The sequence below is a fragment of the Ischnura elegans genome, chromosome 5, assembly GCF_921293095.1.
Source record: "Ischnura elegans chromosome 5, ioIscEleg1.1, whole genome shotgun sequence".
Taxonomy (NCBI): domain Eukaryota; kingdom Metazoa; phylum Arthropoda; class Insecta; order Odonata; family Coenagrionidae; genus Ischnura; species Ischnura elegans.
This window is the reverse complement of record NC_060250.1, coordinates 43,780,101-43,805,520: the sequence shown is the minus strand read 5'-3', so window position 1 is coordinate 43,805,520 and position 25,420 is coordinate 43,780,101. Positions and strand designations below refer to the sequence as shown.

The 25,420-nt window shown below is 37.1% G+C and overlaps 2 protein-coding genes across 7 annotated transcripts in view; both read right to left on the bottom strand.

Annotated features, from left to right (window-relative positions):
* Positions 1-3,259: 3,259 nt before the first annotated feature.
* On the bottom strand, positions 3,260-19,502 carry LOC124158776 (ATP-binding cassette sub-family F member 3). Its single transcript, XM_046534085.1, has 13 exons — positions 19,347-19,502; positions 19,042-19,150; positions 18,779-18,953; positions 18,487-18,707; positions 18,121-18,225; positions 17,738-17,896; positions 16,849-17,049; positions 15,170-15,352; positions 13,212-13,385; positions 11,159-11,333; positions 10,882-11,062; positions 9,855-10,075; positions 3,260-3,627 (listed from the first exon to the last, which is right to left on the bottom strand). Exons 1-13 carry the CDS (start codon positions 19,417-19,419, stop codon positions 3,472-3,474), a joined length of 2,133 nt encoding a protein of 710 aa, XP_046390041.1. The 5' UTR covers positions 19,420-19,502; the 3' UTR covers positions 3,260-3,471.
* A 2,431-nt stretch (positions 19,503-21,933) lies between these two features.
* LOC124158773 (kinase D-interacting substrate of 220 kDa B) overlaps positions 21,934-25,420 on the bottom strand; it is a 123,470-nt gene continuing 119,983 nt past the window's right edge. For all 6 annotated transcript variants that reach the window (XM_046534083.1, XM_046534081.1, XM_046534079.1 and 3 more), the window contains one exon: positions 21,934-24,922. In XM_046534083.1, coding sequence (XP_046390039.1) covers positions 23,625-24,922 — 1,298 coding nt within the window. In that variant the 3' untranslated portion in view covers positions 21,934-23,624. The remainder of the gene's footprint in view (positions 24,923-25,420) is intronic.

Genomic DNA, 25,420 nt, shown 5'->3' with positions numbered 1-25,420 from the left:
GATGTATCGGTGCTCGTTGGTATGTCAAGAGCCCGTGGGCTGTAGATATTCTCACCGTCGTGAAATCAGTAAAAATGGAGTTGACTTAAATGTTAATTCTCAAATTTAAATATGTAATATCTAGATATATTGTGGCCATATATATGAAGTAATTACTTGAAAATTGATGAGGCCATTACCCGACGAGGGCCGCACTGAGGGGAGAGGATACATGTAGGGTGAGGGTTAAGTTTGGAGGAGCACTTTCTCCTCCCCTTGTGGCTATAATAGCCTAGCTTCTGACGATCTCTCGCTGTGACATAGACATTTTATGCCCCACTTATAAGCTAGAGATATCAAAGGTTAATTAGGAGATTTATACCTGACAAGATTGGTTTTCCCTCATTTGTCAATTAGGTCATTCTGATTCTTTCCATGTACGAATTCTTTCTTCTGATTTAATTTTCTCCCATTATCTCCAATTTGTGCTTTAACACTCAAAGTACCACATTTCCTGACTCAAACATCTTAAGAGCTTCACAGTCCTGATTAAACATTAAATATTGTGGGGGATACAGTCACCTTGCATCGCTCCTTTTCTTATTCTTGCTTCTGCACAGTTGGGTCCACATTTTATCGCCGCTATTTGGTTTTTATAGAAGATGTGCACAATTGTATCATCTCTGTAGAGCACTCCAATTTCTTTCAGAATACAAAACATCGAATTTCATTCCATCCCTATTGGAAATATTCAATTGATAAGTGTTAAATATCAATTGAATATTGGGAAATTCAGTTGAACTTCCATACATTCAATTGGAACTTGTCACTTTTCAATTGAACGGAATTGAATATTTTCATTAGGGATGTTATCACATTTCAGCTGTATTATTTCATCTCAATAATTCCCTGCAGGTTCTGGCCCATGAATTTGGCAGTCATTATTCCACTATTTGTCATATTATTAAAATTTGTGTTGCTTCTCATATAAAAAAGCATAAGAGACCTGCGTGAGGGATTGAAAGCTTGTGTCCACCACCAGTCAGTGAAAGTGTTAAACTTGTGTTGGATATTTAACACAGTACATTAAATACAGTAGCCACAACAGAGGGTAGTGCTACCCCCCCGTTATGGGTAGCCCTACCTTTCCTCTACCCTTCAGTACCCTCCGATGTTCTAAAATACGCTCTGTCTACCCTTGCTGAAGGGAAGCCCTTCCTTTACCCTTCATTGAGGGTAGCCCTACCCTCTTGGAAGGGTAGGGCCTACCCTCTGATGTTCTAAAATATGCTCCATCTACCCTTATTGAAGAGTAGTCCTACCCTTCCCTTGCCCTCAATAGAGGGTTCGCATACCTATCATGGAGGAGTTTACTTTTATCAGGGTTATGCCCTGGTATCAAGGGGAAATCAAAATGTCTCTTCCACGGCTTCATTTTGATGGCATCCAAGGACTAGATCCAGGGGAGGGTGAAAGGGTGGTCAAAAATACTCTACCCTGCTGAGATAGATTTTCCCAGGGACTTGATCCTGGGCATGCAACTTTTTGAGCCCTAACAGTGTGTGGTCTTAAAAAAGTATTTGCTATTGTATTTATATTATTACTGTTGAAAAACAACTTCTAAAAAATTTTCATACCCCCATGTTGAAACAAGATAATCTTGAGGGAGATTTTCATAAACATGGAATTAAATTACAATAAGGGCTATATTTTAACAACAATTTATACTGGTACTTTTAAAAATTATTGGGAAAACTGGTCAAAACTCCACAGTAGTATAAGTCCTTAGAGTTAGTAAAATGCTTACGATATTGAAGTTAAAAGAATTATTCGTCGAATTTCCATGTCAAAATATAAAAGCAGACTAAGTTTCTTCTCATCTGAAGACCTTACCAAGGCTATTGATCTCGACTAAGAAACACAAAAATAATACAGGAAATAACTGGTAGTAGAAAAATACATTTAGAATAGACCATCAATGAAGAACATCAAAAAGAATATTCCAGGTCAAACCTCACCCGCTTTCCATAATCAAATGATATATTTGGCATGCAAATTACATGCAGTTTTAGGTCTTAATGAGTTCTCAAGCATGGTCAAAGAGTTATTGGACTTAAAAATTTTTATGCATGGAAATTCCAAAAATAACCCTATAATGCATGGTTACCAACCGGGAACATTTTAATACTCAGATGTTACAGCACTGATGTATTGAGGGGATTTGAAGATAAACTCCCTGTCTCCAAGAAAGAAATTACACACATTAGACATAATCCAGATGCGTCAAGTCCCTAAGAAAATTGTACATTAAATGAGATTTGGTCCTCGAACACCCACTGTTGCAGTTAGTTAGTCGAAAGGGAAGTATGTACAGCCATTCAACATTATTTGGTAGCAAATGTAAAAATACACATTGAATAGATTTACTGGTAGAAAAATAGCAGCATGATAGTTATGATTGTGCAATCTCTCTTTCATAATCACAAAAATGTGAGAACTACCAAAATAGAAAGATGAAACTTAAAAGTGTTCTCTGCCATACATATTAGCTCTCCTCTCACACATTAGAAGGAACGAAATAATATGAGAAAGAAGGAATACTCTCAGACTTTCAACCTGGTCATATTTGGCTCTATGCCGACATTTCAATATCTTGCTCAGCTATTATCCTCAAGGAATGAGTGCCTTGACAAATTTGATGATCTTATATTGGTCCTATTCAAGTGTTGCATGACTGTTGTCTAAGTATGGCTTAGTTGAAAACAACTATCACAGTCCATTCCATTCTGCTCCAACCATAGCAATGGCTTATATCATTATGTGATCCCAGTAACCCGTGGGCAGTCAAAGAAGCTTTGTTTTGTCCATGTTTTTGTTCTTTGAGTCTTGTCTTGATGGTTCTTCCTGTTTCACAGACGTATATCTCACTACATTGGCAGGGAATGCTGTAGACTCCTTCCATCTTCAATACAATTGTCTTTGGTCCTAATCAAGCCGCTTCGCAATTTGAAATGCGATAGGTGAATGGTGTCAATTCGATGTCTTCTAAGGATTCTTGAGATCCTAACTGATACAGGTGGATGTGCCAGACGGGTGCCCCGGACACTGGCTCATCATGGTCTTTGGAGTAAATCGTTGTTTCATCGTGGTCCACTAGTTTTCACTGATGAGGTCATCACAAGACAGCATAAATGCCTCACGCCCAAAAATAAATTGAATGAATGAACCAGAAATAACAAGTTGTTTGGGATAACAATACTAGTAAGAAAATGGAAAATAGTAAAAGCCAGTATTCTTATATTTTGTATAGGTTATGTACAGTCTTTGCTTTCAATATATAAAACATAGCATTAAACAAACTTTATATCATAAATACCTATAGTTAGCAAATTTCAAACAGTTTGCAATAAATATATGAACACTTTTTGTTTACTTTTCATGGTTTGGTTTCCGATTCTCAAAAATGCTTCATTTCCCCTTAACATGTGGGCACTACTTCACTTGAGCTTCTAATTCCTTCTCTACAATTTGCCTATACTCATCAAATCCACCTTCAATACTCTGGACTTTGCCACCACCACACACCCAAAGTTCCTTGCAAACCATACGAATCAACCTCTCGTCGTGTGAAACCAGGACAACACCACCCTAGGAGAAAAAGAAAAATAAATTATTATTATATATCATTTTGCAAAAAGTGCTACAATTTAGTTAATAGCCAAGTGGTAACAGCGACATGAAGGTAAGACAAATACCAAAATAAAAAGAAATCAATCATCAAATCCAAAATTTAAAATAAACATTGCAATAATTTTCTGATATAAAATTTTTCTGCTATTCTTGAACATACATATTAAAATTACTAGGAAAGGGCTGAAACAGTTATGCAGGAAGTCCATTCCAATCCGCTAAGGAATGAAAACTTTTTTACATGACATTTCATCTTGAATTGGTGATTATTCCTACCTATGAATACGTGTGGCTTTTTATCTTCTTTTGCAGTTCCCCCCATGCTTTTCCCCCTCAAGTGCATTGAACAGTTGCTCAGCCCATTAGTTTTTCTTGCTTGTCCTACTGAGGTCCATCCCAGTATTTGTAGCATTTTAGTGACACCATCACTCTCTTCAAGTTTCCCATTTACATACCTCACTGCCTTTTGTTCTACCTTCTCAATTGATATTAACTACCGCTTTTCAAATAGGTCACACACTAGTGATGCAGATTCTAAAATCGGTCTCAGTCTTACATGCCTTATCCTTTGTAGCTGGACCGCTTCCCTTCAGGTTTCTCGTCAACCAATCTAATATTTTTTGTTACTTGTTTCATGTTTGCCTCCTTTCTTGAATATTTTGTTAAATATATCTCTAAGTATTCACTCCTCTCACTTTTAGGAATGATCATATTTGAAAATGAATAATCTCTCCCAGCTGTACTTATTTTCCTGCTAAAGGTAACAAATTTGCACTTCTGTAAACTCATGTCCATTCCCTTTTTGATCACCCAACCTGCCAAATGGATAACATTACTCTGAAGGACTTGGAAATCCAGCATACGGAACCTTGGTTTCATATCAGTGTATTAAATAAAAACATTCGGATTCTTGAATATTCTTTACAATAGCTATCAATGCTATACAATTATTACCATTTCCATATATACCATATTTCTCTGAATATAGTTCCCTTCTGAATGCAGTCCCCCCCCCCCCCCTAATTTTGAGGCTTCAGTTACGGAAAAAATGCACTCGAATATAGTCTCTCCTTTACTTTTACCATGGGCATTTAAAAAAAGGGGGGGACTATATTCAGATAAATACAGTAATTATGCAATACAATGCTCCAAGTATTCCTCGATGATGGCACAAGTGATGAAACTGTTTTCACAGTTTATTAAAGTAAAAATGGAATGGACTTGGTTGGTGTAATTTTATTCCATTGAATAGAACCACATTGATGGTTTATGGAAGGGATGAAAACTTGTTACAATGTAAGTGACAATATATATTGTAACGAATTGGCCTTTTCCCCTATTTATTTCTTTTCCAGAAGAAGGGCGTCTTGCCTGGTATTCATGTCGGGAGTGGTTGTTCGTGAGGCAAGCGAGTGTACGGTGACCTTCAATGGAATCACTGGGTGAAATAGCACTAACATAGTTTTACGTCACATTGTAACGAGTGAACATCACGCCACTGTGACAGGGGCATCAAGCCACTTGTATTATGTTATAAGATTGGTTATACGTGTGATGTAAGTTTAGCAGCGATTGGTGGAGAGATACTCTGGAGAGATGGAGGTGGAAAGATGGTAGACTCTAGGGAAAGAGGGCAGTCATCGCTGGGGACTCGGGGACTATCAGTCCCAGGCGAACGCTTGTAACTTGTGCGCAGAAGAGACGGTCACCTTTTAGCCAACAACTGTGGAGAGATGGGAATTTTAAGCAGAAGGCTTGGAAGAGAAGTATGGTGGCTACCGTGAGAATTGCAGTCGGGAAGACTGTCAACCCTGATCCTGCCCGCAGGGAGCCGATGTAGTGTCGACGTTGTTGGGTGACTTACATGCCAGGAATCGGCATTTGCCACATTGATTGACTTTTCAATAGGATGGCGTCATCATCCCCGGTTCGCTGACGATGAGACATTCATTGTATTCACCTAGCCTGCATTGCTACACTAAGTACAGTGGAACCTCGTTAAAGCGAGTACGGGCTATAGCGACACCCCCGCTATTACGAGAGATAGCCAATGCACCATCAATTGACCCTATAATAAGCGTGTTAAAAAATTCGTTTTTACGAGACCCTTTCGGTGTTGGCTCTCGCCATAGCGAGGGTTTCACCGCCGGAAGACTTTCATCAAGACTCCTCAACCTCTGTAATTGCTAGCGATCTGTTAGAAATGAAGTTAATGGAGTGCTCAGTCTCAAATTTATGTGGTAAACTGTCGTTCGATAAATATAATGATTGACGAAACAATGCTTTGCATGATTTTTATTCAGTGCGGCGCTTATAAATTGTTTGAATAGTATTTGAGTAAGGAAATTTAGTGATGCAAAAAAACATCGCCTTTCGTCTGGATTTATGCTTACGTTTATCGGATAGATGTTTATCTGTCGCCGCACCACTCCTGTTCCTGTATATCTGTTCGCAACAGGTATACATATTGGCTATTATTTGCTCCACCTCCGGTAAAGCGACAATTCGCTATAGCGAGTGTTTATTAGTGCACCGTGGGGTGTCGTTATATCGAGGTTGCACTGTATCATTTTCCAATCATTTCCTCACAAAAAGCAGCATTTCCTCAGTGCATCATGGAAATCTTAAAGATTCCGTCAATATAATCTCATTCTGCCTTTCCCAAAAGTGATTGTTTAAGTTTCCAATGAACTTAAGTTATTCACACTTTGAGTACAGTTAAGTTAATTCATTCCGCTAATCAAATGCATACATTCTAATAGAGAAAAACTTGGACTAGTTAAAGTGCAGCCATCAATCACGTCTCGCATCGGACGCCTATTTAACTCAAATATCATAATTTCCCGTCCAATATAATGGCAGTTAAGAGTGGATGTGGAACCTGTAACTACTGTGTGCAATTACCTTTGATTACGTGATTTTTGCAGATTCATCTCATGCTCTTTTTTATTTTTCTTTCTGTTTCTTAAAATACATGGTCATTCATCCGCATTACTTCCTAATTCCCATAGTTTAAGTATTTTTCTGGGCTATCTATTGTTTTTGTTTGTGTTTTGTGTCGCAATCATCCTAACGGTGTATCATTGCATTTTTTATGTGTTCAATGTGTCTTAACACATTGCGTACAGAAGGCGAGAATTCTCGCCATTTTTTTCCCGAGCGTTCCGGACGGATGATGAAGATTCTCGTCACTTAGGCGCGTCAACCTAAACAATTTTAAAGCGTATCGCAAGCGAATACATATTGTACGCTTTAAAATTTTTTTAGGTTAACGTGTCTAAATGACGAGAATCTTCGTCATCCATCCAGAACGTTCGGGAAAAAAATGACGAGAATTCTCGCCATCCGTACGCAACGTGTTAAGAGTAATAAATGCCAATCTTTTTCAATAGATGGTCAACCGATCATTTGTAAGCTTCCCAACGCTTCTCCTTTTGCCATTTATCATTGCAGCCCGGTATTGTTTTTACACCACCCGCCCATTGTTCGAGGACCACCCACCTGAGCCATGCGCCCACCTGAAAGTGGCGCCCTTGATTACAATGTGACTAAAAATCACATTTCCTTTCATTTTATTTCTCAAGACCGATCCCCAATGGGATATTTTGCCTGCACAACATTTCGGAAGGCAAGGTAATGAGGGGTTCAATCTTAGCATTGAAAGGGCTATGACAGGGAATGACCCGTGGTGAACCCGAGGTCGTATTGTCACAATATTACACTGTATCGTACTACTGTAGAGGTTTTAAGAGCTATGTCAGACTGTTATAGCTAAGAAAGATTCTTAAACCCAAAACTTCTACTTTAACCCTTTTGTGCCCGACGTCGGGTGGAGCCAACAGGCATTTTCATGCGCAGAAGACCTGACGTTGGATCCGTGTCTCGGATTTTTCAATGCAAACGACTGCACGTTGGCTCTGGCTGATGTGAGGGGAAGGAAGTGACCGCTGAGGTAGCAATTTTCTGATGCATTCAGGGCCGGCCTGAGACCCAGCTTAGTGAGTCCTCTCCCCAAGCAATAAAGCCCAACCCTCCCACTCATTTATGATCATCCTCACCAGGGGCGCAGCCAGGAGTTAAGACTTGGGGGGGGGGGGTTTAGGTGCAAGTAATACCAGGGTGTGTGGTGGTATGGAATACCCACCAGGAGAAGCGGTAGGTGCGAGATTATTAAACAGCGGAATTTTAAGATAAACAGTTCAAAATGGTGAGTTTTACGGCTTTCTGAGGGATATTTTATTAATCCTTACGCTGTTCTATTAGCAATATCAATCCAATTAAGTAAAATGGATTAAACTTAAATATTTCTCTGAGCTCTGGGGGGGGTTTTAACCCCCAAAACCCCCCCCCCTCACTGCGCCACTGATCCTCACCACAGGAATCCGTTGTAAGTGGAACCACTTCTTATTTTTTTAATTTGTTAATAAAGTTTTTATTAAAGCTAGAAATTTGTTGAAAATTTGACTATGCTTAAAAAAATGTTTGTAATTCTTTCAGAAATGTAAATTATTGAAAATCAAATACAATGTTTGGTTGAAAAAAACACTGGTAATGCAATAAGTTGTCCGTGGATTTGTGCTATGATAAGGTTAGAGGGTGTTGAAAGGGGCTGGGGTAAGGGATGGGTTGAGCTGGGTCCCAAATCAGAGGGATGAAAATACCAGGGTAAATTCTTCCCAAAAAAGAGCTCAGTACAGAGAGGAGCAAATTTTAAATTATTCTCATGCTACTTGTAGCACGGAAAAATTTTTCCCATTGTAGGCACCGGCAGGAAAGGGTTAACCTAGTAACTGTACCAATGCCTTGAGAATTTTGTCAGCCACCTTACTACTAATTTTTTTGCATTATAATACTTTCACTGATTAAAATCAATCTTATGACTCGCAAAAAATATGCAAGTCAATTTGATAAAATAGCATAGCAAAAAATCATTTGTGAGGCTGATAGGGGACTTAACAATTTAAGGCTTATGTGAAAATAAACTTTTTATATTGAGTTGCAGTGCATCTTGATCAAAGACACTGACGAAGTCTATAAACTGAAAAATGGTACACATTCAAACAATTAGCAAAAATGGTAAAATTGAGTATTTAAATATAGTTTTGAAGAGCATTTGAGTTGATAACATCAATTACCCAGCTAGCACATTATAAGTCATTGAGATAAGGTGAAAGGAAGAAATAAGGAAGTCGCTTCTCAAGTAAGCTTGTTATGGGTTTCTTACAGCCAGGGCGACAAACATCCAGAGTAATGGCAAAATGGATGCCAAACTTTCAGCACTTCCGTAGATGCTGTTATTATCCCATCGTTACAGAGTGTTAATTAAGGCCTTTATGCATTAAAACAATGTTTTTATTATTGGCGCTTCTATATTATGAGGAGAAATAACATCATACCGCCATAATTTGAAAATCATTCACATTTATGAACTGATAGCTTAACGAAGGTCGTAAGAAAAACACAATTTCACAAGAATACCAACGTAGAATAATATAAAAATGCCGGAAGGAACATCTAATATACATATTGTAGTCATCGGGTTATCAAACCATAATTTAAAATTCATAAATGTTAAAATGTATGGATCTTGAATAAATTCAGTTTTTCATGCACATGCCAAACAAGTTTTTTTTACATAATTGGATATTTAATTAGTAACTACGCCATCGCTTCTCAACAACTGCCGTGGTGTAGTGGTTAGGGTGTAGTATTTCGGTTCCGAGGGTCGCACGTTCGGATCCACCCTGATGTTATTTTTTTTTCTTTCCGCCGCATGGATAGAGTACTTGAACTATGCTTTATATCTTCACTAGCTGGTTGCTTGCAGTTATTAATTTTTTTCTATTTACGGGAAAATCTGTTATCAGTTGTTCAGCCCTTATAAAAACTCGCTAAATTTCCCCAATAGCCTTTAAATTCATGTCAAGATGAGCCGCGTAGCATGTGTAGTACGCTGTTCAGCCGCCTTTGGCGCTCCAACAGAAGTGACTTACATTGCCTGAGGATATTTGACGGCATTCCTTACCTAAACGTCCCTAACGTCTTACCCTTGCCTTATATAAGTCCCTTAGCTTACGATAAGCTGCTTATCAATTTTTTCCGTAAGAAAACCATAAGAAACGGTTAACTCACTTACTTTGTGCTATCTGGGTAATGATCAAGCACGTGAAAAATCAAAAACTTACGGTATATTTGGTAATTGCTTTTCCTAGGGCTTCAATAGTTTCTATGTCCAAATGATTTGTAGGTTCATCAAGAATAAGGAAGTTAGGATTTCCCATGCACATCCTGGCAAAAGCCACCCGAGATTTCTGCCCCCCCGATAAGCTGTCAACAGTCTGCAATGCCATATCACCAGATATTCCAAAGCTACCTAGCTGCCTTCTGTATTCTTCCACAGACTTCCCTGGAATAAGAAAAAAAGTTAAAAAGTGAAAACAAGATTTTAAACTTGCGAAGAGTATGGGTTGACAAATATGGCATTTAATTTTAACGCTGAAGTTCTAGTAAACTTAGGAGCCATATTATAATTCTATGCCTAATCCAGCTTTACAGGCTATCTAATACAATTAGGGTCATCAGAAGCACAGGTGAGAAGAAGCTTGAAAAAAAACCCTTATCTTTCCATGACCTCTTTTATGAAAAAGTCATGCACAGAGGTAAATAAAAATTTGATGAAACTTTTTAGATTATTACCAATTGGTTTAGCATAGAAGATATACAACATGCATATTATTCTCATGCAAATGATGTTTCAACAGCTATTTTCTTCCTCAGTTAGAACTTCCACTTTTAAATAATGAAAATAATTTTTGAAATTTACAGCCCAGTACAATGCATTGAGGAAAGTTACTTTCTTGCTCAGGATCTAAATACATTAAATGCCATTTTCAGTAACAAAGAGATTTTAAAGTCACTTTCCCATACTTAATCTTCTCTATTTGCCTCTTGCACTTTGGTACAAAGAACTTCCTCCCAAGAATAAGATTACATGGCTTCGTTGACGTTTTCAGTATTTGATTAAAAATTGTATCACGTATCAGTAATATATGTAAGCCTTTACTAAAAATTACAGCCATATTCAGGGAAAAAAAGAGGTTAATAAACAAGGAGTATGCCTGAGCAATTACAACAGTCTTAGGGCATATTGAGCAACATGACAAAAAGTGTTTCAAGAACTAACAACGAAAACAAATAATGATGTAAACATACCAGGATAGCTCGATTGGAGAAGCTCCACTGAGGAAACACCCATATCAAGTTGGTCAACATGGTGCTGACTGAAATAACCAAACCTTAAATTACGATGAACATGACGCATGCCAGAGGTTGGATTTAAGATACCCATTATAATTTTGAGGAGTGTTGTTTTTCCTGCACCATTGTCACCAACCTAAAACAAAATCAATATAATGATTTTGAGTGATTTTATTTCACAAAGAAACTTACTAGCATAGATTGTAATAGAAATATAGATTGAAACACTTACAATACAAATTCTAGAGTCAAGTGTAGCACCTAAGTTAACATTAGAAAATATATGATTATCCGGAGAATATCCAAATGTTACTTCATTTAACTGGATTATAGGAGGAGATAAGTTTTCAGCTTCAGGAAATTTCAGCACAACTTCCACTTCCTTCTCCACGGATTTCAGCTCAGGGCTAAAAAAAAAGGTATACATAAAGTGTTAGAAAATAACGTGAAGTCACGCATTATCAGAAAAATTTCTTTATGCTAAATAGAATAGGCCTCAAGAAAGCTCCAGAATTAAGCAAAAATTTTACACAAAAGGACCAAACTATGAAATAAGAAACTGATATTAAAAACTGATTCTTTGATTGAAAGCAGTGTAATGAATGTGTGTCATATTGTGTGTTTGTTTTTTTGTAGTGTGTACGACTAAGGGTCGGATGTATCCGGTGTGCATTGTGTGTCTTGTCCCAGGGTAGCGTGACGATCCTTTGAGCGCGGTGCTGTTGTCTCGTCACCGGATTGTCGAGGGCAAGGGTTCATAAATTTGGGTCGTCGGTCGTCGAGGCCTTTGGGGCCAGCGTCTCCTCGACCAGTCATAAACGTCTGGATTTTCTGGACATAAGGTTATTGTCTTGCTGACGGGGATGGGTTGCTCATTTCCCGGGGTGGGTGGAGTGAAGCCACCCTTCCCCTGGTCTTGGAGGCGTTGACCTGTGCCCTGACGACACGAGCGCGGGAATTCGGGGCAGTCTGTGGGAAGACACGAGAGCGACAGGGTGTGCTACCCGTCGCAGATAATTGTAAACTCATAACCAACCTAAGTCATTAAACTCTCTGTGATTGATTCGCGTGAATTTCAATTCTTTGGTGCCCTAAACCCGATTCCGGGAGACGCAGCCACTCGAGTCTCCCTCCTTGATCGTGGCGATCACGACAGCAGGAATATAACTCTTGTCCCAAAACAAACACATGCAAATGATAAAAAAATCGAATTGATTGACTCAATTTAGCAAAATTTGTTTTGATACGCCCATTTCTTCGTTTAACAATCACAGTGAAAGGCTATGCTCTTTCATGAGTCAAATTATTTATTGCAATGATGAATTTCAACAAAATGTCCCTTACAAGTTTTTAAAGCCACTTTTGATGAGTTCATTTGATAACTCAGTTGTGGTTGTAAATGAAAATCATCAACATCTGTATCAAACTACCTAGATTTGAATTACTCATTGCCAAGTGATCCCTATGCTTTAATTTAGTTTATTAAATCCTATTAATTACATGCATAATTCTTTGATAAACTTGATGAAATATTATATCAAGTTATTTTTTTTCTTGGAAAGTGTGGTTAACCTGTGCTCTGTAAAATCAGAAAACCACATAAAAATAAGAAAAGAGATAAAACAAAGATCCACCATAGCAATTCCCTATGCTTCCTAGTCGGGCATGGGTTCATAAAATTAAGGTGCTAAAAGTTGAAGTTTTACCCAGGTTGCAAAATGATTAGATGAGAATTTTCGACGAACATAAAAGTAAGGCACTCAAAACATTGTAAGGTTTTGATATCACCACCACTTTTCTTGATTATAAAGTCAAATGGACATTTTGAAAAGTTATGATTCTGATTATCCTCCAATTATGGGAACCGTCACATAAAGAAGTTAAAAATTACTGTTTAACTAAAGGAAGATGTTTGGAACTAGCTACATACTATTTTTTACATTACTTTCCAGATGATTAAATTATTCAATAAATTTGCTTAAAATAATTAGAGAAAATGGAAGACGACAATACATTAAATACCATAGTATAATAGCCTTCAAGTGAGACACCAGGAAGTCCACAGAGGCTGAATTGAAATGATGCCTTATTTGATCTGAAATGAGTTACTTTCCAATAGTAAAAAATGGAAATCATAAAATACTCAAAAAACCAAAAGGGGATATCTATGGGACTTGTAAGATTTTCAGGACTTAGCACCGTGTTAGTGGTACTTCATAATTAATCAAGAAATCGTTTTTCATAACTCCACCAATCACCAGATGTCAAAAATAAGGTCAACTCACAGCTTTTCCAGCATCTTAATTTTGCTTTGCACGCTGGAGGCTCTGTTGGCATTATAACGGAACCTGTCGATAAATTCTTGAACATGGGCACGATGTTGCTGTTGAGCTTCATATTCTCTTTGTTGGTTCTTCAACTTTTCAGTTTTTATCTTCTCGAAGTTCTCATAGTTACCCCTGAAAAGAGAAATTAACAAAAAGATTTAACTAACATTATGATAACTATTACATTCGAGACCAAAAACAATCATTCTTACACTAAGAGACTTTAAAAGAGTTTCACCAAAGAAAACTCTGGTATTTACAGCAACGAAATTTCTATCAAACCATATTTCAAACAAAATATAAATGGACTACTAGAAGTTTAACCCTTTCGCTGCTGTTCAATCTCCGAAAATCTTCTCTACACATGCGGCGAAAATGTTAAAATGCGTTTCCTGGGCCCATGGAGCAGGTACTTCCAGGATGGGTGTGGTACACCCTCCGAAGGGTCACTAATCCGCGACCCTATCCTCGACGAACTCACCCTCGCAGGACCGTCTCATCGGCCCTACCAGCGGGGGCCCTACCTCCGGAAAAGTGACCGCTCTGACTGCAATTTGAAAATCAATCAATAAATTCGATCATCACAATATGATTGTTCTCATCGCTTTCCTGCCAATCAAGCAATCAAGTACGTCTTTGAACCGTGTCTCTGCGATAAAAAATAATGTTTTTGTTAACTTTGCAACAAAATGTGGCTGCGGACCACCGGAAAACGGCCATTATATCAAAGTTAATAAAATCGTTATTTTTCATCGCAGAAATACGGTTCAAAGACGTACTTGATTGCTTGATTGGCAGGAGTGCGATGAAAACAATCATTTTGTGATGATCGGATTGATTGATTGATTTTCAAATTTCAGTCAGAGCGATCACTTTTCCGGAGGTAGGGCCCCCGCTGGTAGGGCTGATGAGACGGTCCTGCGAGGGTGAGTTCGTCGAGGATAGGGTCGCGGATTAGTGGGTCCCTTCGAAGTGCTTCGGCAAAAGTGCTGACTGCATGGCAGGGAGGAAGAAAAAGTACGTCCACCGCAGTCTGCCATGCGGACGTACTAGGTACGTCCACAGCAGTGAAAGGGTTAAGGAGTACTTGGGGTAGAGGAGGTAATGAAATTAGAAGAGAGAATGAAAAATCATTCACAGTAACATTTCTGACATTGGCACATCAAAAAAGAACATTTTTACAAAATGGCTTGATTTTAATGCATTTTATTATTCCTAAAATCACTTTTACCCTTTAAATATCCAATTATCAATATTAATTATAAATCCAAAACTCAGAGACTTTGAGAGGATGAAGACCAGACTACATTTTATTGAGATGGGACCGCTTTCCTGTACACATCCCAATTTTCCCAATCCATTTAAGTATACCATATTCAGCCAGAAGTAAGTCAAATACAAAACATTCCTATTCTACATGATATCACACATCGTTAGTAATATTTCCTTGTGCCTTGCTCATACCATTATTCAGAGGTTTCTAAGTACAACAGTTTTTAGAACACTAGGTAATATTCAAATAAGAGACCAATAACAGAGATAAGACTTAAAAGAAGACTTATATTCTCCATCTCATTCAAGATCCCCATTTATAGGCAGCCATATCATATTTCCTTTGGACAATAATCAGAACTCTTGCTGACCTATGGTTTAGAAATTCTCCACTACATATAAAAAAAACAAAATAAAATTTTTCTATATATATCTCTTGGCCCAAGCCACCCTCCTATAAAACATTTTAATTATAGCCACTTTTCTTATTCAAAACATTACCCTGAGAGCACAAGAACGCATACCCATTTACAAAAGAAAAGCCCCAAAAATAAATTTCTCTGTTAATTTAGGTGACAAACAGTTTTATTTTAACGAAAGTTTTTAAGATAAACAACATTGATGGGAAAAAATAGAATACTCACTTGTAAGGATCTATCCTTTGGGAATGCAGATGCAAGATATCCGTAGGCACAGTATCTAAGAAGTTACGGTCATGGGAAACTACTAAGAGAGTTGTTGGCCAGTTCTGAAGATAATTTTCTAACCATATAATAGCTTTAATGTCCAACATGTTCGTCGGCTCATCCAATAGTAACAAATCCGGTCTGAAATAGAAAATAAAATGCTGCATTATTATTGTATACTAAAAAATCAAGTCAACACCACAAAATAATAGTACATACTGTAACCGATGCCGTTTGGCACGTTTCATGGGTAGCTTTAAATTGGTGTTCACGAGGGAAGGAAGGCAGAAGCAACATTGCGTGTAAATGTGTTTGAGTGAATAGTGAAGCGTGAATGGACTCCAGTGTAAAGTGTTCTCCCCCCTTTCTTCCACGATTTCTCCCACTTCCCGATTTCGGGTTTTTTCCGTGTGCCTACATGACTAGTGTAAGGTTCACTTTTACCCCACCCCACTGTAATAGCATGCAGAGATTCCAAGAAACAAGACTCGTATTACATAGTTACATGAAAATGTTAGTCAAGGAGAAAAAACATTCTTTCCTAAGTGCATACTATACAACAAACAACAAATATATTTTCTCCAATACTCTATTCAAAAAAAGGAAACTCAGCTTACAAATATTTTTGCAAGTTAGGCTATATCACTTTCCATATTACTGCAACAAATCAATTCCAAATGAGGAAAATTTTGGGATCCAGGGAAAAACATGAATTCGATATTAATGGCGGTGCACGACATTTCAACCAATCATAACCAACTTGCAATAGTAGTTAATGATGTTGGCCAAGTTGTGAACAATAGGTAAACAAGTGATACTTAAATTTCATCATCCAAGAACCATAGTTACCTTCAGTTAAACTTGAATGTCTCCCAATCCCAACTTTTAAAGTTCTGTTTTGGACCAAGTTTTACTTGACTAGAACGGGAAAAAAAGGCAAAATGTTTCCCAATAAATAGTATTATACCAATTACGAATACACACGGCTATGTGACACCAACAACCATGCATATACATTTTGCCCCAACCATTTCACACACCGCCAACTAGACTGCAACTACACTGTAATATAGTTCAGGAAAAATGACAGTATTTAAAATTATTTGTCCTCTTCTAAAATTTTGTATCTGTACATGCTTACTCACAAACCCATTCTTCATAAATTCCAACAAAAATATTCTCCTATTATACAACATGATGCCCCTGTTTTACACCATCATTTACACGAAGCTGGTATTTGCTAAATCAAGCTTGACGCTAGCTAAAATACTTATATGGGTTCCTATATACATTATATTTCCATACAAAGTAATCTCAGAAGCCATAAAAAAAGAGGATTTAGAGGAAACCCTCTAATGATGCCCAAGAGAAAAGCTTAAATGACTAACAGAGAGAAGTTGAACTAAAAATGGATGACAGTTACATAATCTAAAACTGGGCCTATGCATAGAGCTAAAAGGAAGTAAACATATCTCCTGAGCCCAATTTTGAAGGATATCATAGCAATAAATAAATCTTAAAACAACCCTAAAAAGAATCCTAAGAATGCAAAAACAAATTTTAAACACAACATAATACTGTACCATTTTTTTCACAAAAGCAGTACATAATTTATGACAAATTTAAATTTCACATACCTTGAAAATAAAGCTCTGGCAAGAGCTAGCCTCATCCGCCACCCTCCAGAGAATTCTTTAGTTGGTCGAAGTTGCCGCTCAGCAGAGAAACCCAAACCAGCTAGAATAATACTTGCACGAGCAGGTGCCTTATCTGCTTCAATGTGCTGGAGCTCAGCATACACTTCAGCTAGCTGAGTATTTAAATCTGGATCATTAGAACTGTAAAATGTAAAAAGAATGTAAGAATTCACGGAAAAAATCGAGCAGATTTTTTACAGAATAAGGTAAGTAGACAAACTCTCACCAATGAAGTACTAAATGCTATTACAAGCTGGCTTGTCCCATCCACAGTAATGCATGATGTGACTTCAAAACAATTACCTTTTAAGGCAAGGGGTTTTAGCAAATATCAATTACTGCCTCAATAGAAATAGCAGCTTTATGTATCAATTATTAATTTTTATGAGAAATTTCTTCTGAGGGACATAAGAGGGAAGTGTTTCGGAGTACGTCAGAATGCAGAATATTATTCAAAGAAATAATCACAGCCTAGCCACAGGCATACCTTCAGGAATCCACCACAAATGCATAGAATGAGCCAAAATTCCACAGAGGAATAATCATTAGCTTTGCTCAGGATTCAAAACTGTGTCCCCTCAGGTTACAATATACCTAATAATATATAATATACGAACGAATAGTATTACGAATTTAGTTGAAATAAACTGTACTTAAAATAGCTATTTGCAAAATTTCAGGACCTCGACCAATAATAACATCCACTATGGCACATCTTTAGACATGAACCTTAAAATCTCACTGACCCAAAACAATGCAAATTTTTTCACGCATTCAATGAAAATTATTGTAATATACGCTGCACATTCTGATTTACCAAAATACTTGCCCAGAATTTATTTTGGCACTTATTTCTTTCTCCTTGGCAAGAAGATTTTCACGAACACTATCACACTGAAGGACACTCTCCAAAGCCGGAGTCTCATCTCCAATGACTTCTTGTTCCACATGAAGCACTGAGATATGAGATGGAATTCTTAACTGTCCACTGGAAGAAACACAGAATGTTATGATTAAAGCATATTCAATAAATGCTAACTCGAGAAATATTATTCCATACCAGACCTCCCTAAAAATTAACAAACAGTCAACCATATTCAGAAGTCGCCAACCATGATACAGGTAACAAAGATAAACACTATTTCTTAGTATTCCACATAAAATTAGATTCAAGAAAAAGCTGCAAATATTAAGAAAATATTAACATCTTACTTGGAAATCATTCTTAACAACGTTGTCTTCCCCAGACCATTTCTTCCAACTAAACCATATCTTCTTCCAAATGCAAGAATTATATCAGCACCTTGCAATAAAACCCTGAAGAGAAATTTCAAAATTAATAGTAAAACTTAACTGATAACATGCAATTGAAGTCGATCTAAATAAGGGACTTATCCCTTCAAATTCCACATAATCTGGTGGAAGAGCACCAGAGGTATTTGCAACCGTAGGATCGATGGAAGTGAAAGATCGTCCATCCAATAACTTAGACAGTGAAGTACTACTGTCTGTATTCATGCAATTCGCACACTACGTTGACGCGTTACTAAAACCATCATGCTTTATTAGTATTTTTACCTATCACCATATGCAACATCAAAGTTTTCTATCCTGATATCTTGCGAACGATTTGTTCCTTTCGCTTCCATTTTGGTTTCCTTTTTATTTAATACTTGAGAGGCAGTGGCACTTTCCAGCTTGGGAACTACAGGAACGGCTTTCCCAGAATCTTGACTACGTTTTTCTTGTTTCTGCTGAAGCTTAGCTTCGGCTTTCTCAAGCTTTCTTGGATCCACTTTCTGCAAGAAAAATAGTTCTCAACGCACATGGAAAGGCTTAACACAAAAAATCCTATTCCAAGTAAACTTACAAGTGTATCATCCCTCTGCATCACCCAAATACTCTTAATATCATCAACGTTGTTTTCCAAATTTGCAGCCATACTGGCTAAGTGCACTGGTGCATTTAAAACTTTTGCACTCCCATTGTTCATTATGCTTTTGGAACCAGGTTTCATAATATCTAGGAGCCTGTCACATATATTCCTTTAATAAATGAAAATAACATTGATAAACAAACGCATTAGATTCAATAGGCAAATGGTTACCAAATAGGATACCTGACAGTTCATACCTTATGTCTACTTCTGTTTTCTCCTCTGCAACTTGGTGGAGGAATTCACCAATAGCTTCATACAATTCATTGCTATCCTCAAAGTCCTCAGCTCCACCTGATAAAATACCTGCCGAGGGTTTGAAACGAAAGGCTATGAAGATAAATCACGTATAATCAATAAAATAGAATCGAAAAGGGATCTAAGGAAGGATAAACAAACTCTAAAGTAAAAATGGACATCCAAAAACTTGAACATTGTGAACTTGAACTTGGAAACGGTGTTTGATTTGAACTTAGAAAAATACACAGAAAATTATACGCACTTTCAACGTAGTGATACATATCATCGTCGATTGTAGGAAATTCGGACCGCAAAAGATCACCACAGGCTGCCATCGTCAGCTCCCAGCGGTGATGACTATTAATTGCTATTTACCGGATGTCAGATTGAACTTACACCCGGAAGCTGTCCTTCAAGATTTTCACATAAACAAAAGCTAGCTTTGTGCGCAACAAACCGTCATTTCCGCTTTCGATTTTCTGCGAGGCGCGAGATTGAGACGGTGATTCCAGGCGACGGTATATGTTTATATTTTAAGCTTATGATAGTGGGATAAAAACTAAAAATTTTCAATTTACGGAATTAGTAAAAATTTTCAATATGCAATAAAACCTCTTTAAATGTGCCTTTGAATTCCAATAGCCATTTTTTAATGTGCATAATACCCCCCCCCTCTCTTCTTAATATTCATGTTGAAAACTCCGTAAGAAAGATTTAAATTAAAGTTTTATTTAGTTTATGAATGGCTTAACCTTGGATTTAAATGTTTTCCAAAGTTGTTGGTAATTACTGTTTTTTGGTATTTTTCTTTTTTAACTTTTCCTTAGAATTTTATCACTATGAATTTAAACTCCATCCATAAGTTTTCAATAGTTAAAATTACTGCGTCCTAATAATTGGTAATAAACCATTTTACTAACTAAGGTGTCACAATATGAAATCCAATAAAATCTATAAGGGTTGAAGGAAAGTGACAGATCCAGGGTAAAGTCTAATGGGGAGATGGAAAATCTAACTCATGGGCACAGTCTAAACATGTTTAGACTGTGTCATGGGTCCTTTTTCTGTGGTGGGAGGGATTTCTCCTCAAATTTTACACCTGGAGAACCTTCAGGTCTGCAGGCCAAAGCTATAAAAATTCAGCCACAATAAGCAACTTGATGTGCAAAATAGTTAGAACAATAGGGTAGTTTCCTTCATCAAAGAATACGAAAGGCATTGATTGCGATTCCTTACCCACCATTAGTGTATTCATAATATAGAAATTACTTGGTTTTATAAATCCCAGTTTAGGCGAATGGCAGTGGTCAATTTTAACCTCTTTTGAAAAAGGCCAGATTGGCACCCATGCGATGCCACTCCGCATGACGTCACAGGGACCTAGTTTCTATACGAGTAGATAGGAGTTTTATATCGTCTGAGATTACCAATGCATGCATGAGGCACAGAGCTCAGGGAAACATGTCTTAATAATCACCTATTAAAACTGGCCATGGTTGGAAAGTTTACTTCGTTTGATAAGGTATTAATAATCCATAATTAAGCCAAGCGCTACCTGCTAGCAGGGTACTCAGCTACCTGCTAGCATCCTGCATCGTATCAGTGCTCAAAGCCTCGCCCCAAGGTCACCTCACTCGGCGACAGCGGGAAGCAGAATGACGCCACACGGTGTTTTTCCAGCATTCATACTTAGCCGTCACGTTTTTGCGCGCTTGAAAATGTTCACTTTTCATTTAATCACGAAAAATAGATGTTGTCATTAAAAAATCTAAAAACGTGAAATACGTACTCCAGGAGTAATAATCTTTAGATTTAGGTAATAAAAAAATTATAGGAAACCACCCTATTATCAAGAAAAATAAATAACAGGATAATAGGTAGAATGCATCATAAAATAATAATTGCATGCATTGTACAAGACTTTAAGGTCTACATATTATACTTCTTGAGGCATCTCTTTGGATGGAAGACAATTGTCCTTAATATAGATTCCCTGTTGCCAGTATTTCCTGATTTGCCATACTAGTTAAATGGTAAGAAACATATTTATTGCTAAAAGAAATCATTCTTACTCCATTCCCCCTCATTAAATGAAAAATTATAATGGGAAAGGAGGAGTGGCCACTTCCCCCGTGTAATTTACAGTACAAATGAAAGGAAAATAATAGTGGAAATCCAATAGAAGGCTTTATTAAACCAGCTTAAAAAAGTTTAAAAATAATCAATTTTTACCTAAAAGCCATTGTATATTCATAACAGGCCTCCGGCATTTAGTGCTAATAGGTATTGCATACCACCAGAAAGGCATTGCTGAAAGTAATGAACAATGACCTTAATCCAGCCCTGGTCCAGGCTGACCTTACTTTTATCTAAACCATGAACCTTTTGGTTGAAGCACTGAAGAGAGGTATCTTGAGTATTTAATCTTTAGTAGGCATGCACACCTTCATGGTTAGTTCATGTGCTCTGAATGATTTTGTAATACATCAGTTAGAAAATCAGTCATTTTGAGATGCAAGAAGAGGAAAGAAGGTACAAATGGTACACCTGAAGAAGTGAATGAACCAAATCTCTAATTATGTAACCAAATAATGAAAAGTGGATTGCCATGTTTGCATATTTCATTGTAAAAAATAGAGAACATGGCTGAACGAGGAAGATTCTTTCTTTCACCATAACACAGATCCATTTTTCTTCAGTCAATCAAATTCTTTTAAAAATCACAATATAAGGTCTGAATGCATTGCCTCATTCTAAAAATGAAGGGGAGTAATTTTGGTGAAAGCATTTTATCAAATCTTTTTGCCTTTCAAATTATCCATCAATAAAAAAATGTATATTTCAAAATAAGAGATTATGCAGGGGAATAACAGCTTTATTATCACATTAGTTTTTGATTTATCTAAGGGAAAATAAAACAATAATACAATTGTATTTCAAAATAAAATTATACAATTATTGTTGTTTGCCTTTTGAATTGACAATTATTAATTTATCTACAAAGGCATATACCCCACATGAAAACACAATGTCTAGACCCTGTTTTATTCTCACAATTTACATGTGATGAGGCCATTTTTACAGGAAAAACTATTTCCTGGCAACTTTATTATTTAACATAGAGCACAAATATGTTATATTGGCTGTAGCCATGCGTTTAAAGTAATGTTTGCAGTCAGAATATTCACTTGCATATTAGACATAAATAGGTAGAGCATTTGTTTTCCAGGAGGAATTCTATCTGTGTAGTTACTGGTAATCAACACAAAAGTGATTATTTATTATACTATATTAGTTAATTAGCTTTGGGATTAATTTTCTATTAATTGAAGCAATTCATACATGGAAAATTCCGCTTGATCAATCACTCATGTCCAGCTACAGATCCATTGTTCAGGTTTTAGGGCTCGGGCTCTTCCCTTAGGTTAAATATTTTTCAGAATTTCCAATTGGTGACAAATATGTATTTCATTACATGCACGGACTGTCCCAAGTTCCAGCAATGAATTTCCCATAGTGAGTAATTTATGCTTGCATGAAGCAGCCTCTCATGGTCGAAAAAGTAGTGTAGAGTCTTGACTATAAATTGGCACAGTCTGCAGGCAGTGCTTATCTGAAGATCATACTAAGCACCTTTGTCATAAAAACAAAGTCGAAGATTTTGGACCTGCATCATTCAGTTGAAATTGATATTTTACAGGGTAAAATTGTGCAGATCCACTAAAAATACTCAGGAAATCCGTAGGGGATAATACAATGTCACAGAACAAAACCTTAAATAGGCACAAAAGGTCTTGGGAGTGTCAGGAGACTGTTGACAATAATGAGCACTTAAGACAGCCTGCTGTGTCAGCGTGTAAATGAGAGTTCCAGGTCCCTAGAGAAGACTTTCCAGGATGCCTATAAAGTGAGAGTATGGCTTTTGAAAATATATTTGGAACTAGTAGAGGAGGACATGCATTGAAAAGGTGTTAAGAGATAATAAGCATTGTAGGCTTATGATCAATAAATATTTTTTAAATTCATGAAAAAAATTACCAGAACTTTAGGGAAAGACCCTGTATATTGGTCATATTCTCACTTTAAAATTGTTCTGAATTCACCCAATAGATCTTTTGTAAACTTATTAGGATATCAGTTTGACCTCAATTGAAACCTCGCCAATGTAACCATTCTCAGAAAATGGATGGGAGATGTGGTTCTCGCACATTCTCATTAGCCTTTTATTAATCAAGATAATGGAAATTTTTGAGCCCTACTATCTGAAGCTGAGGTTATGTTCAAGTTGGAGATAAACTTTGGAAGTACTCCTACAAATAAAAAAAACTTTTGTAGATATGCAGCAAAAATGAATCCACTGTTATGCACCTGTACATATTCTAAATATTCTTTATAAACTTCAGGCAAAGCAAAGAATTATTCCATAAGCAAAGAAAAATTCCATAATCTGAATACATGAGTGTTAAGTATTCTTGTTCCTTCTCAGCATTAGTACTAGCTCTACCATCCAAATCCACTAAGCTTAATGCATAATTTTTTTTCAAACAGATGTTTCGGGGTTACTCTCTGATTTTAATTTGTCTGTTCCTCCTGTATCCTGATGATCAACTTCCCTGTCTTCACCACTGATCTCTCCAGTGGATGAAACATGGAAGACATCTTTCACTTCTGATTTTGATGGGCCTGCTGGCCCTAAAACATCAATTGGTGCTTCAAATGGTTGGCAGGTAGAATCACCTTCATCACTAGAATGCCCGACCGTGTGTAGATGCCTTTGCCTATCTTCATTGCGACATGAACGGTCCTGGTCTTCAGAGAAACGCTTTTTATTTTTCATGCCTCTCCTTCGATTCTTGAAATCAGTCAGAATAGAGGCTCGTGGGAAAGAATTACTCTCCCCCTTTTCCTTATAGATCTTCCTTTTACATTTCCCAGTCAAACCGTGCATATTTTTACCCACTCCATTCAATGCAGACTGTGGTGTAGGAGTTTTGTTGCCACTGTTCCGCTTTCTCGAATCATAAAACGTACATGGATCCTTGGAAACATCACATGCATAATTCAAGGGAGGGAAGACATGGGGGACACAGGATGGAGGGCATTTTTTGAAACAATTTTCCTTTTCATCCCCAGCCCATGAGTGGACATCTCTTGCTTCTGACTTTGATCCACAGTCCTTGTCCAGTATGTTGAGAGAGAAAGCATGGTTCATCTCACCAGTGTTGCCATCACCATCCACACTCCATTCTGATGGTGTTGAGGTTTCAGATACCAATGGGGTGCTTTCATTCCCCCAATCATCACCTTCCCCTTCATAGCCAATGGCAAATACATCATCTTCCAGGGAGTGCTGAAGTTGCAAACCTTCTTGAGAGGTGCTGTCACTAGTCTTTTCATGGGCACAATCATGCTTAACACTTAGACGAGCTTTCGGAGACCCACTTCCCAACTCATATCCCACAAAACTACCACTGTTTGATGGTGAGGCCTGCACAGATATGATCTTAATTGGTGATGAAAGGGTGGTTCTGGACAGCCTGAGACAAGAGTTATTGTCACAAGGCATTTTTCCACTCAAAGAATCATTTTCCTCTGACTTAGCCTTGATAAATGGTTGTTTAGTATCTGTCTTCAGTATTCCACGTTTCACTGATACTGCTTTTTCAGCACCATCTTCGATGTTTTTGATTGAGCCACATGAAGAACTAGATGAATTTTCTTCGAATACGGCAATTTTTTCATAACCATTACTTGGCACACTGGGACGAATTCCCTCTCCGGAAACACTGCTAACTTTTCCCTGGTCAGGTAATAATTTTTTTTCCAAGCTTGAGAAACCTGAGGGAGGGAGCATAATTAGGAGCACTTACGTTTCCAATTTTACAGAGACTTCAAGAAAAATATTTCCTTAGAAGAAATGCCTCCAATATAAATGTCTTTGAAATATAAAATACTACATATTTATAATAATAAAAAATCAGACCATCCATAAAAAACTGCTCATTCTCAGCTCTAATTTCCTGTCAAAAAATGTACAGATTAAATAGAATCAAAGAATTCACAATGCGATGGTGATGTATCTTAGAAAATTCAACCAGTTTTTTAAAGATAGAATTTGATTATAAAAAAATATTCTCATCTTATTAGATCTTGACATACTTCTACCAGATCTTTTACAACTGTCTTTTACTTAGGAAACCTTATTAAGAGGTGCATTAGATTTCTTAAATATGTTGAATTTGTACAAGGTGGTGTTGATGCTAACCATTCCCCAAGCCCAAAGCTACTTAAACAATCATTATAATTAAAATATTTTAACTGGAAAAAATATGTCAA